We start from the raw sequence: 14,254 nt of genomic DNA on the forward strand, positions 1-14,254 counted from the left end.
AGAGAGAGAGAGAATAAAGATTATTAAAAGTAAAAATGATTTAAAAAATAGTTGAAATATCTTTGAAACAGTCAATTATTATAATAAAAATCATCAACACATTATGCAAAACAAGTAGAGAAATGTTTTTATAAATAATTTAATCAAAAGATATTTTATATATAAACTACATTATTATATTCATCACTATTAGCGAATAATCATAAAAAAAGAGATTTTTAATCTAGTATTTGATCAATTTATCATCATTCCGTTACAGTAAATAATAGAATGATAACTTAGATCTAAATATTGGTAGGAGAAGAATATATTTACTTTTTAATATGGGATATTTTAAAGAATATAGTTAAATATTTATAAATCCATACTAAAACAATAAAATTTATTTACATGAAATGCAGATTCTACAAAATATGTATAAATTAGAACAATCAAGGAACTTTTTCTTCTTTGTACAAATATCTTCCATGATGTAGAAGAATAAAATATTGTCCATTCCGTAAGTACCAGTACAATAAAAAGGTCCAGCAATAATTTAATAATTTGATATTTACGTAATAAAGAATTTATCTGTAATTATAATAATGTCAGCATCTAATAATTAAAAATATTCAATATCTTTAATCTAAATGTTTCATCAATGTAATTGTTATTAATACAGTTATAAATTATTATTAACTACAGTAATTTCTAATCCACAATGTCAATATGTGTATACAAAGACAAATTTTCTACACTAAGAATATCTAATAATTTCAAATCATTCTTGTACTATATAAAATTTTGGAAACATATTTCATGCTAATATTTTTTTTTATTTTATGTTTACGTGGAAAAAGCTGTTAAAATAAAAGGTTTTAAACAGTAAAATAATAAAACTTTGATACGTTGGAAGAAACATAAATATCCTTGTATGATACAGTATGTAAAATGCATTATGGTAAATAACAAACTGCAAAAACAGTAGAAAGGAAAAATATTTATTTTGAGCAATACTGGAATTTAGGATATCTCAGATTATAAAGACGATCATTTGTTATCATTGAGGAAATGTTTTATATTTAGATATTTTGTTTTAAATATTGCATATAGCGAATACATAGAATGTGGGCCGAAATTATTCAACGATCATGTGGACACCCTTCATACATATTTGTGACACACGATTTCATAAATACGTTTCAAAAATTAGACGTCGGAGAATTAAAATCACCAGGACGTGATGCATGTGGCAAGAACGTTGATTACAAATATTATATATTCCACACGGCACAATTAATACATATAATGATACACTGAAGAGTCAAACCAAACCTTACCTATTGCCAGCAAATTATTTGGATTTACTGTGGCGCTTGTATCCATCGACACTTCGCCAAGACCATTAACCGACATTCCATTGACCATATTCACTGCTTGTCGAGCACCCTGCGCATCTAGAGTCGTCCAATAGGATTCGCTAGGTGAAGTGTTATTTAAACCAGGAGGCGGTTGTGCTGCAGCGCCTGTGTATCGGAAGTAAGGATTTTTCAAATCTAAGGTATTGTTACTGCTTTCTAGATTTGTTCCTTCAAGCTTCAGTTCTATTGTTACATCATAGGATTGTCTGAAACCAAATATATTATGTATACATATAAGAGAATGACATAAATGTAGAGAAATAGATCTGTAATAAAGTATTGGAATATGAAATGGTGTCAAGTTAGAGACAGTGGAGATAGATACAAATATTTCCTCACCTTTTATTTGCTGTAAGAATGACTTTTCCAGACAGCAGTTGCCCACTTTTACAAAACAATGGGTTTTCTAAGAGGCAGCGTACTTGATACCAATGTGTGAGAGGTTCTGTAGGAGCAGTACTTAACCAAACTTGTTGTGTTGATCCGATAAACGCTACGTCGAACCAAAAAGCTAAACCATGGCATGTACCACTCTCCAGTATATGAAAATCGACATTTATTTCTAAAAAAAGGACACAATTTATGGGATGTTAGTGTCGCGTTATAACTCGTTCATAAATCGTAATAGTTTTTATTTTTTTCCTTCCATACCTATTTTATGTAAATCAGTCTCATCAGCTGTTTGGAAGTCTACTATGTGCCTCACAGATTTCGCCATACATATTCTAATATCAAAAGTATCGACAATCGGTTGTCTAAAATATTCTTTAATGGCGTTATTTCTCATGGCAGAGAGATCTACTCCGTGGAAACATGTCTGATACCAAAAGTTGGCCTTATTGAACTGTTCCATATAAAGATTTTCATCGGAAAAAGGTGCGATATGCAGATCACCTCTGGAGGGAAACATTCTTCCGCCTGTATATAAAAATAATTTGATTAAGGAAAAAAAACAGCAGCAAGACAAAAAATAGCATGTAAATCCTGAATTTTCTTTCAAAATATTTACCTGGACTTAACCACTTTTTCGCATGAAGATAAGTTTCGAGCATTCGTTCATTATATAACATGTATCCCATAGGCTCACTCACTATACAGTCTACGTGTTCGGGTAAATCGATCTCTTCTATTTTTCCAGCTATGACTATTATTTTATCTTGTAAATTATTAGCTGCAACTAGAAGCTCAGCATGATTTGCCATATTGCTCGCTTCCACTGCGTATACTTTTTTCGCACCAGCTTGTATAGCGAAAAACGATAGTATACCAGAACCAGCACCTACATCTAGTACAACCTTATCCTTAAAATCAGACAGATTCCCCAGAATCGCTCGTTGGTATGTACTGGTCCTAATATAATCTTGCATCATGTTTTGCTGCTGCGAAAGATAACCATAAAATTGGAAATATTGCATCGCCGAGGATTCCTCCGTTCTTTCATTAAATGCCGATACTCCTTTTCCCATCTTGAGTTTTACTATGTGTGAGTGAAAATCGCGAAAATCTGTGAATAAAATATATATATGTTAAAGTACTTCTTGTAGATACTTCTCTATTTTGTAACTTAACGACAATTCAGTATATTGTCATTGCACAGATATTACATATTGTAAAAAAGTTGTGCAATAATAATATAACGATATTGAACTATCGTTAAAAATTACAGAATCGACGTATGGAAGATATTGACTACATTTACATGAACATCCTCAAACGAGTTTAACATCCGTAATTGGAAACTGATCAATCAGTCATTCTATTCTTCAGAGGAAATTAGCTGTAATTAATCAGTTTCATAACTACAGACGTTATTAAACCCAATTAAGAGTGTCCATGTAAATGTAGTCATTAAAACAAAAATACATGTTTTTGATATCTATTACATAATGGTAATTACAATATTACATAATAGTAATATTGTATAGTAAGTAGTAAGCTGTACACTTTGAACAATCATAATTGATTATTCTCCTCATATTCGATTGTGATTGGTCAATTTCTTCCAACTTATTATATCATATGTACACGCACACACACTTGTTGTAGACGATCTTCCAAACTTAATGCATGAGGATTCGTGAAGATTGCAGTACAAGTTGATGGCTCACCTGGTTCATTAGCAAATGTAATCAGTAAGCTATCTGTATCGAGTGTAAAAACATAACTCCGTGATGATACACGAGAGCATTCGGTGCTGGGAGTCACTGGGAATTCCAGTAGAGTCGCTTTCTCCCTGCTGCTGACATCTGAAACAAATGTTCAAAACGTCAATTCTCTTCCTCGTATTTTATTATACGTATCAAAGAAAGAGAATACGCAGTAAAACATATAATCGCACGTTAAAAAGAACAGCCACGAAAAACGATCAAGTCGATGTATGATTCTCTGATCTTTTTAAAGCGACATTTTCAATGATTATCAATAACTTCCTACATATATAAATGTCATGCCTCTACCTCCTTAATAAACACTAATAAGATAATTTTCCTGATATACAATGCAACAATCGTCAATATCGCGTAAACAATAGAATTCGATTGGAGCTGTCATCATAGCGTCATTATTGGTATCAGCAGTATAACAAATGACGAGAAGACAATCCGCTCCAACAGCAGCCGAGAAGCGTGTAGACACAGACAAGAAAAAAAAAAAAGAAAGACACAAACTGGGGAAGAAGGGAAGGACGCGAATTGGTTGAAGGATGATGTCGCGATATCGACCGGCGATCGATCGGGAGGTTTTCCGGAGCTACGAATTGGGCTGGGAGGAGGAAAGAATTCGTCGCGTAACACGACGGGAAGTGTGGTTATGTCGTCCGGGTCGCGGTTGGTCGCGTGATCGATTAGATCAGCCGCGTCGCCGTCGGCCGTGTCGTACGACGACGGACACCGCTGGGCGCGCGTACAGCGGGTATCGTCGCGTCCATACCTGAGACAAGCTCGACGCTGAGGCCTTGCGGGTCGTAATTAATATTGAGCGCGACCGGTTTGTTGTACTTCGGCGTGGACTGTCCATTGTTTGACAGAGTCGAGACCGTCACCCGAAACGTCTTCGCCATTTTTCGCAACACCGCGTGCCAGCGCTTCCCGACGCTGTTTCTCTCTCTCCCTGTCCGTCCCCTTCCCTCTTCTCACTCTTTCTCTCTCTCTCTCTCTTTTGCTCCGCTCTCCTACTCCTCTTCTACGTCTACCGGTGGCTCGTAACGCTCTACGTTACGCCGCCGCTCCGCTCTTCGCGCCTGCCACACCACTCGCGTGAGAAACAAAAGCCACCGCTGCCGCCGTCGTTACCGCGAATTATGTACGACACTTTGGATAGAAGAGAGAGAGAGACCAACCCCCGGCCAGGGCCGTCGCTGCGCTGCGCTACGAAATCGCGCCGATTCTCGCTGATTCTCGCCTGCCCCCGTCTCGTTTGTTCCCCGGACGCCCCGCGAGGTGCCGCGAGAATTCGCTCGCGGCGCCGTCGCCTCCGCCCCCGCCGCTTCCACCCTGGGCTCATCCAATACGTAGATGTGCAAATTCTATCATCGTTGCTGACCAGTCGCCACCATTTTCGCCGGCATCGCCGTTCGAACGAAGGGATTCCCGCCAATTTTACTAATCGCAATAATAAACTAATATTCGTTAAGGCGGTATTCATAATTCATTCTTATTTCAAGATTGTGTTGAGTAATGTCTTAAAATGCTAATACGACCCTCCGATTGATTCGTGACGTCTTAAGAGTCTATGGCTGTGTTCATTTTGACGCTCACAACGCTTTAAGCGTCGTTTCATCCTTGTTGTTCTTAAATATTAAACAAGGAAAAATGATGCTCGCAAGCGCCGTGAGCGCCAAAGCGAATGCAGTCTATATAAGTCTTAAATATAGGAATTAATTATAAACACTGACATGTCTGGTCTTATTTCAAAATTATCTTAAATCTTCTTAAGATGTTAAGTGGTCGATTTTTATAGTTCTATTTTAAAATCGTTTTAAGCTAATCTCTTTTAAGATACTACTTAAGACAGCTCACTATAGATTTATGGCTGTCTTAAGCATAATCTTAAATATAAGAATAGATTATGAATGCTAGCTTATAACATTTTAAGATTGTGTTTAAGATAGTCTTAAATAATATAAAAATCGACTGTGAATATCTCTGTAATTCGTTTTACGAAGTCTAATCTAAAGTTTTACAAACTGTAATTAAACTATTTTAATTAAACTCTAATTTTACTCTAATCTAAAATAAGACTGTTAAAACTTAAATAACTTTCAATAATTTTAAAGCTTCAAGAAATATATTTGTGCGAATAAAAAAAGTGGAAATATATTCATAAATATGTTTGTATATTTTTTAATGAAAATATATTCTCATTACTATTAATTAGATTAAATTAATAATTATTTTGATTCTCTTTGAAGTTGCAAAGATTAAAGTATCGAAGTTTCAAATCTCCGAAACTTTAATCTTCGAAGATTTTAATGTAATATGCTCTTTTTACGAAAATATATTCATTATTATTAACTATATTAAATTAATAATTGTATAATCTTAACTCTCTGAAGCTTCAAAGATTGAAGTATCGAAGTTTCGAAGTTTCGAAATTTCGATCTTCGAAGATTTTAACGCCGAAAGCTTCGAATGTTTGAAGTTTCGAAACTCGAATGTCAAAGCCTTCAAAGTAAATCACGAGCCCCTTTAATCTAAAACTCGCGGAATTAGAATTTCTATTGCGAACTGAAATGTTGAGAGAAATGGGAAACAAGCGCGGACATCCTGTGTACACATCAGAGACAAGAGATATCCTCTTATCTAGATTAATTACTTAGGTCCGGTTCTACTTCAACATAAAATTAATTTTAATTTTAGTTAACTTACTGTTCTCAGTAATTAAAAAAAGCTTCATTCTTTGTCTTTTTCTAATCCTTCGAATTTCTAATCTTAGAATCGGAAATCCTAGAATTAAGAAATTCTTAGTATTAGAAAAAGAGATAAAAAAGTAAAGGTAAATTTTGAATTAATATTAGTTAATTTACATTATAACGTAGAAACACGGAGTTCCTCACAAATTGAAGAGAGATTAAAGTTAATCTACATTAGATAGAAACGGGCATAAAGAAACATATTCGCGATATTCCATAAGAATAGGCGGGAGATATACATATGCATGTATATGACTCGCGGAATACAAAAGATGAATTCAATGCAATGATATTATCTCCGTTCCTGTTATGGCGATAACACTCGATGAATTGAGCTCCGTTATCGTCGCATCCGCCTCGCTGCTACATGCGTGCCGCATTGATAAGCGTCGAAAATCGCGGAGCTCGCGCACGCTCGACCGATCAAAGCAACTTTCTAAACGCGGCCGCGTTGCGCCTCGTTCAGTCGGCTTATTGAAGATTGAAGCGAAGGTATTTCGAATCGGAATCTCCTCACCGAATCTCAATCTCTCTCGACCACACGACGCTTAGAACAAACACGGTCCAGAGGATCGTCAACGATCCTTATTCAGCACGCCGGTCCGCTTGGTATTTTCCCGAATGTCTTAGAATTCTGACTTCTGATTCAGTCAATTTATAATTCGTATTGGAATCCAGAATAAAATTCTATTTACAATCTTTTGTACACCGCGCAATGCAGGTAGCATTTTGTTGTTCATTTTGTTACAATAATTAAAAAATTATTTTTTAATTGCTTGCAAAAAATGTACGGGAACATAAAGAAAAAAAAATGAATACTTTAAAAGAACATAATTTTTTCCTCTACAATCAGTTATTATACCAAAATTGCATTTTAAAATTAATATTACAAAATTTTAATAATTCAAAACTTATTTTCTAGAAAACTTTTTTTTTCTTTTTTTTTTAGTCGTGTCATTGTTGTAGCAAATGAAGAATAATAATGCAACGTACATACATAAAAATACAACTTTTTAAATATATGTATATAAAAAGTATCTAAAATACATATTATAAGGAACATAGTTTGTGCTACATATATTTTTTCGTAAACTTTATTCTTTTATGAACGAAGCGCTCCAGCTTGTCCTTTACAGGAAGAAGAATGCTCTAAAAATAAACTATGTTGTTCTTTTTAAACAAGTCCATAATGATCGATGCTGATATATTGAGGGAGAATATAAATTCTTCCGATTAATAACGATGCAGTAAAATAAAAGAGAATAAAAAATGCTTTTCATGAAACAATATAATTTATGTATGCGAATATAAGCACTTTTCTGCTAATAAATATATACAAATATATAGAGTACACGTTATAAAATATACGAATATGTATCGCAAAATAAATAACATAAAATAACATGAAACAGTGAATGCTAGAATTCTGTACTGACACCTGAAACAAATTACAAATCGCCTAAAGCACACTTTGCTTACGTTAACCAGCGATGCAATACTAACGTATTGATTTACGTGCAAAATACACTCAATTGTATTTAGACGGTCATGTACCTATCGGTCGGAAAACCAATATACGAAACAACAAATATATGTATTGAGAACTGCATTCATCTGTTATATTATTGAGACGTTATTTCTTTTATGCGAAATGATTAATGACGAATAAATCGATCTTGAAGCTTTCCATCCTGATTCCAACATTCATTCATTCTAACATTTATGCTTCCATATTCTTTCAAAACGCAGCTTTCTAAAGGATATTTGGACTCTTAAAAAAAAAAAGAAAAAAAATCGGAATTCGAATCTTCCAACTGAAAAGAGTTATTGTATTCTTTCTGCGAAAAATGGATTTTTTTGAAACAAAAGAAGAATTATTTAAAACCATTTTTTAAATCGCTTCTTTTTCAACAAAATCTCAAACCGATCTCGCAACAAATCAATTTTCAGCAATCCAGAAAGTAAACATCCTTATGCTTGTATCGCACAATTAATTTTCTTCTTTTGTCGAATAATTTCGTAATATATGGAAAGAACGCTTTTACTGCAATGAACTGTCTAAAAATTCAGCTAGCTACAGATCTAGAAATAATTTTGTCGGACCATCAAAATAATTATGCAGGAGTTCCAAACAAGATAAGCAATGCTATAAAAAGTTTGGACATTTTAGTAACCAGTTTAAGCGTCCTACATAATTACTTTCGTAATCCAATAAAAATATTATCAGATCAGTATCTAGCTAAATTTTTAGGTAGATTAGGTAGATAGTAAATCTGAAAACGGAATACTAGACCTGATACTAGATCTGTTGGATACTATGAAAATCATATGCGATAAAATCCTGTTCCATGTAGAGATTTCAAGAATACAATTTTCTAATTGCGTCAGCGTGTCGCTTCGGGATTTGCAGTAATGCACAGGGAGGAGATTAACCGTGGAGCTCTAAATGGAACACCCCCGTATATATACGGAACTAAAGAGCTAAGGTAACGAGCGTCCGTACGCGGACGAAGGGTCAGGAGCAGCTCTTTCGATCAGCCAGCGACGGCGAACGGGCCGGCCGAAATGTCGGGGTGTGCGCGCGCGCGCGCGTGTGTATATAACGCGTGTGTGTGTATATATACGCGATTACGTATATCTAGCCGGCTGCGCGGTACGGCTCGGCGCCATCCAGGGTACATGCGCGAATTTCGCATGCCGCAGCATGGAACGTCGGTGAATTTGCCCCCTCCCGCTTTTTCAGGATGCACCAGCAACAGCAGCAGCGGTGGCCGCCGCGATAGCAGCAGCAGCAGCGGCAGCAGCAGCAGCACCAGCAGCACCAGCAGCACCAGCAGCGGTAGCGTTCCCCTAGCAGTGCGCTTTCCTCCACAGTGTGGTGACTGTCGCGGTTGCCGATCGGACGGGCTGGCTCGACGGCGAAAGGCGGTCGGCGAACGGACACCCTCGTTACTATGGTGAGTACTGCAATGCTGTCGTTACGGTGTTGTCGTCATCGCATAAATTTCCGTATCACGAGAAGCGATAATTCATAACGCGACATGAGAATTCGTCACGGCGAGACGAGCTCATTGAGACTTGCACCCCCACAACTGTATCGTCCCTATTAGGACCTTAGACGAAAGGAAGAGCGCAAGGAATAATAGATTGCAACCTAATGGAAACCATTTTCATCAAATATTGATAGATTGAACTCACACGGCACACACTTTATTCGAGGAATGTTCTGAGAATATCATCGGGATATCATAGGTAGATATATATATGTGGTTCTTTTGGACATCTTCAGGACGTCCCTGAGAGATTTGTGGTATATGGGAGGTTTGTTATTCCCTGCTCCTATTGTTTGTGCCTTCGCGTCTAGATTCTTATCGCGATGCTCCATTTTTGTTTCTCGCCGGAAAGCGCTATTTTACGATTCGCGACTTTACTCCACGGGGACATATCATCTGGTAGATGAGCGGGTCGACGCAGAATGCGGGTTAAAGCTGAGGAACATCTGCTCGCGATTAACGCACGCTACATTTCGTGGAGACAGAGCACGGCATTCACGTCTCGCCGAATGCAGATGTTGCGCTCGATATTGTTTCATAGACCACGTCACGAATTTAGTCCTCCGTACGCTCAAATGTAAGTCTTAATTATTTAGAACATATTCGATGTTACATCGCAGCTCGAGGCTCGTACGGCTGTGTTACTTAGCAGTATCCCGACGTTTAATTTAGGTGGAAACTCGGTATCTTCTCATGTGAAAAAGCCGATCGTAAGAGAAACGTTATCAAGGGTAGATAGACGCGCGCCAACATCTTACGTTCCAAGGTTGATTACTCCGACAGATTGCCGGGATTAATTTGGATTAATGATCCAATGGCTTAACCTCAACCACAGTTTCCAAGAACGAATTGTCCCAATTGGATATCTCAAACCCGGGAGGATGGGGTTCGATATGAGAATTAATGGGGATGACAACTGGTGTGTTGTTTGGCGATCGCGTTCGATATACCAACCGTTTCAAACCCTTTAATATCCATCCAAATCCGTTTGCGGTGGTGAATGGTCTTCAACCGCGACCGTAGCGCTACCTTTACGTAGTGCCGATTACTTAGAGTGGGGTTGCCCGGGGGGTGGGTGATACCGGAAGGTCAATAAAGGAAGTGGAAATGTATTTAGCCGGCTTAACTTATCGGGAAGTCCTGGAGAGCGCCGGTAAGGACATCGGCCGAGGTGTCCTAAGAAAAACGAATAAGTCGCCGTTGGACGTGGGTGATTTGGTTCATTTGAATTAAAGATTTATGAGGGGGGATAGATAAGGGAGAGTTGGGCAAGGCGGATGAAAACTCTTTCTATAGTCGCAATTAATGAAAAGTGGAGATTGATCGTTTTTTTCTTTTGCGACAAACACTAGAGTAGGTCATGAAAATCTGAAGGAAGAATTCCCCAAGGAAATTACAGGCGTTACGTAAGAACGAACTCACTCTGGTGCGATGAAGGGCAATTGGATTGGATTGAACGAATTGAATTATAAAAATACGTGTAATATAGCCTGATCTATATAATATACGTAAAGTAAACAATATTGTATCATTAATCTGCAGACCTTGGCTTCGCTTAAGTACTTCGATAAGTATCATTCAACATTGATTGGATGCGTTTATAGTATATCGGTGTTTTTTTTTTCCCCCCGATAAAAAAGACGGCAACGTGAAGGAAAATGCAGTAGCGACGTTCGATCGAACGTTCTACCGGACGGATGCAATCGACCACGACCTTGATCGATCGCAAGTTGGCTTATCCGAGTACACGTTTGCAGGCACAATGCCAATTGTTCCTTATTGATAATCCCCCGTAATCTCCACATAGCGTCCGTCCCGTGAGAGATCGGTCACAGAAAGCTCTGTCGAGAGATAGCAGGCGAGATATCCGATTTACAATATTATACATCATACGTTGGTATTATAAGTCACGATCAATATGATGACGGAGGTAGGACGGACGGAAATGGATGGAGAATGGTAGAGAAAGAGAGAGAGAGAGAGAGAGAGAGAGAGAAGATAAGAGGGAAGAAGAGGATAGGGAGACACATGGGCGCCGTGAACGGAATCCAAGGGGATGCAACCTTTTCCGGCTGTTCAAGGAGTAAAAAAGTTTCATTAAAAGGCGCTATTTTGTTAGATAGACCACAGGTGCTCTAATCGATATAACGCGCATAAACGTGTTCAAACCTAGTTCCTGCTATTCAAGCATGCCGAAGTTTCTTTCATTCAAGTACCCTGATGCGTTAAACATCCGCTCTTCCCATTACCCTCGTTTTCTTCCGTCAATTGCCATCTCACACTCCACATTATTGCACGTTTTACTTAATTATTACGTTGCTACCACTAATTATCTTCGCTACGTGGTCCGTACGATTCGTGATTTAATTGCAAGTTACTTGTATGGTTACACGATTATACTTCATTATGTGCTTAAACTGGATTGGTGCAAAAAATTTACCGTTTTTCCATCAAATCTTGATAAAATAAAGTAAGAAAAGCTTTCTTCTTCTTGCGTTCTTTGAAAGAAGGGAAGCCGATAAATTTCTCTCTAAGTGAAAAAATACATTGAAAACCATGACGACAATTTTACTTCGATTTTACCGAAATTCTGAAGTGTATAACTTTTTTTTAATAAAGAAATCAAAAATTTAGCTAGCTACAGATCTGAAAATAATTTTATCGAACTATCAAAATAATCACGTAAAAACACTTAAGTTACTATCAGAAGCTATTCAGCAGCTTATCATGCTTGATAAGCATGCTTTCCTAAAGCTTTAGCAGGATAGAAAATAAATTGTTTAATTCCCTGACTTTTCCAGGTTTAAAATATAAATTTTCCAGGAAAATATCAATTTTAATTATTTTATTAAAATCGTTTAAAGTGTGCAAGTTTTGAATGTATTTCACTATAAACGTCAGATATAATATCAAAAAATTATAATTATCTGAAATAGGAGCAGTTTAAGGAAATTGTGAACAAATTTCAATATTCCAAACTGTTTTTCCCCGACTTTTCCCGGTTTTCCAGGCAATCCTGAGTAATTATTTGTAGTCCAACGAAATTATTTTTAAATCTGTATCCATAATCAAATTTGTTATAGATACTTGAGCAAAATCTTTTTCTTTCCGTATAACTGAAAAACTATAACGTCTCGTTATTGCTTTCCCGTGTACATATCTCTCTCTTTTCATGAAACATGAAATAATACATTTTATTTAATGTAAAAAAAGGAGACCAAAATTGCCAATTAAGAGCCACGCGATTAACGGTGCGCAAAGAAATTTTTATTAACATTTAACAAATTAACGTACATACGTTTCGACCAACGATTTCCATCCTTATCAATGCAAATACACAAATATAAGTTATTACTAATACATAAATATAACAAAACGTGTAAACAGTGCATGATACTATATATATATCTTGCATAATGATCATCTAGTTATTGCAAAAGTCAGAGTTGCGAACAGGAAAAAGTCTATAATTAAGGTGTATTATAACAGTGGTCAATTTATTTATTTGTTGCACTTATTGGGGTAGCGCTATCTCTCTCGTTATTTTACTGTTCGCGTGAAAAATTCTGCCGACGCCCATGGATTGCTGTAGATAAGAGGTATTGAGGGAAGGTAAAGGGGTATCAAAACTGAAAGAGGGAGAAGGGAAAGAGAGAGAATCACATGGTGTCTGCCGAGCGGTTATCGACCAGCTCGCAGCAGGGTGGCCATGTGCCCTCCAAATCAAAGGGCGCCATAGGTGGCTATAGCGTGCACACCGGTCGGCAGGAAAGAACTTCTTATTAGTTGTTGGACCTCCGTTACCGAAAGTTGCGTTACAAATTGCACGACCTCGCGAGATTGCGCCTTCGAGAATCCCGTCTGGACCGATAACGTGCTCGGAAAGCAAATGCAGAACTGAAAGGGTAGCTTGCGCAAATATTCACCCCGAAATTCGCCCGGCTTGAATGCGAATCGATCAAACTTCCGCGCTGTATCCATCCCCGCATCGTCTACGACACGTTTGTTTACGCAGTAGGGAATTACCTCGAAAAAAAAAAAAAAAGAATCATATTAGGCAGTATTAGAATGTCGTGTTGTATTCGCGTGATTTTTATTCGAATCAGGATTTTTGCTCTGTAACTTCTGGTATATAGCTACGTACTCCCGGAAATGTCAACGATACTTTGCGCTTGAAGCCAACTGACATTAAAACTTTCTTCCGGATGATTATCGAATAAATACTACAGACATAGTCTAACATTTCGAATACTTTGTACTTCGAACGGACGCAATGATTAGATGCATCTCCGTTTATTAGCATCCGTTTGTTAACATTGTTGTGTAAAGCTGCCTACGTGCACAGTGTTCACAGTGCGTATGTTGATACAATTCAGATATTTGCCATCCACTTGAGCTCGACCCCGAGCGTGATACCGGAAATTTTTATGAAATTAGACCGCCGCCTCGGGTCGTCTTTTGCGGTAGGAGTAATTAATATTTAACCAACAATTCAAGAACAATTTGAATTTCTCTTCTGTTTAACAATTTAATATGAGGAAATTAGGACTACTACAAGGAATCGTAGTAGCTCTAATTTCTGGACTTGCCATAAAATTGAAACTCAGGGAAATCGGGGGAACGTGAGGAAAATTGAAAACTCAGAGAAAAGTTAGAGAAATTAGGGAGAATTAAGGGAATTTAAAAAAATTTTCTAAAAAATAAAAATTCTCTTTTTTATTTAAAAGAAATTTAATACGCGCACACATCATACTCAATTTTGAAATATTACCAACTTAAATGCGAGCAATATCAACAACATTAATATCATACTAATATCGACTGAGAGTCTTTTTTTATCCAGGCGAAATTTCGCTCTCAAATTTCTTGCGGTATTGCGAATTTCAATTTTT

At 37.0% G+C, this 14,254-nt stretch overlaps 1 protein-coding gene across 2 annotated transcripts in view; it reads right to left on the minus strand.

Moving 5' to 3' along the window:
• Positions 1 to 4,872, minus strand: part of LOC108750075 (histone-arginine methyltransferase CARMER) — a 5,982-nt gene extending 1,110 nt beyond the window's left edge. For both annotated transcript variants that reach the window (XM_018489302.1, XM_018489300.1), the window contains exons 1-6: positions 4,329 to 4,872; positions 3,509 to 3,646; positions 2,410 to 2,904; positions 2,052 to 2,318; positions 1,740 to 1,962; positions 1,320 to 1,606 (exon numbers count right to left, since the gene is read on the minus strand). In XM_018489302.1, the coding sequence (XP_018344804.1) occupies positions 1,320 to 1,606; positions 1,740 to 1,962; positions 2,052 to 2,318; positions 2,410 to 2,904; positions 3,509 to 3,646; positions 4,329 to 4,458 (1,540 nt within the window). In that variant the 5' untranslated portion in view covers positions 4,459 to 4,872. The remainder of the gene's footprint in view (positions 1 to 1,319; positions 1,607 to 1,739; positions 1,963 to 2,051; positions 2,319 to 2,409; positions 2,905 to 3,508; positions 3,647 to 4,328) is intronic.
• Positions 4,873 to 14,254: the final 9,382 nt, after the last annotated feature.

Source organism: Trachymyrmex septentrionalis, unplaced genomic scaffold (assembly GCF_001594115.1).
Source record: "Trachymyrmex septentrionalis isolate Tsep2-gDNA-1 unplaced genomic scaffold, Tsep1.0 scaffold32, whole genome shotgun sequence".
Lineage (NCBI taxonomy): Eukaryota > Metazoa > Arthropoda > Insecta > Hymenoptera > Formicidae > Trachymyrmex > Trachymyrmex septentrionalis.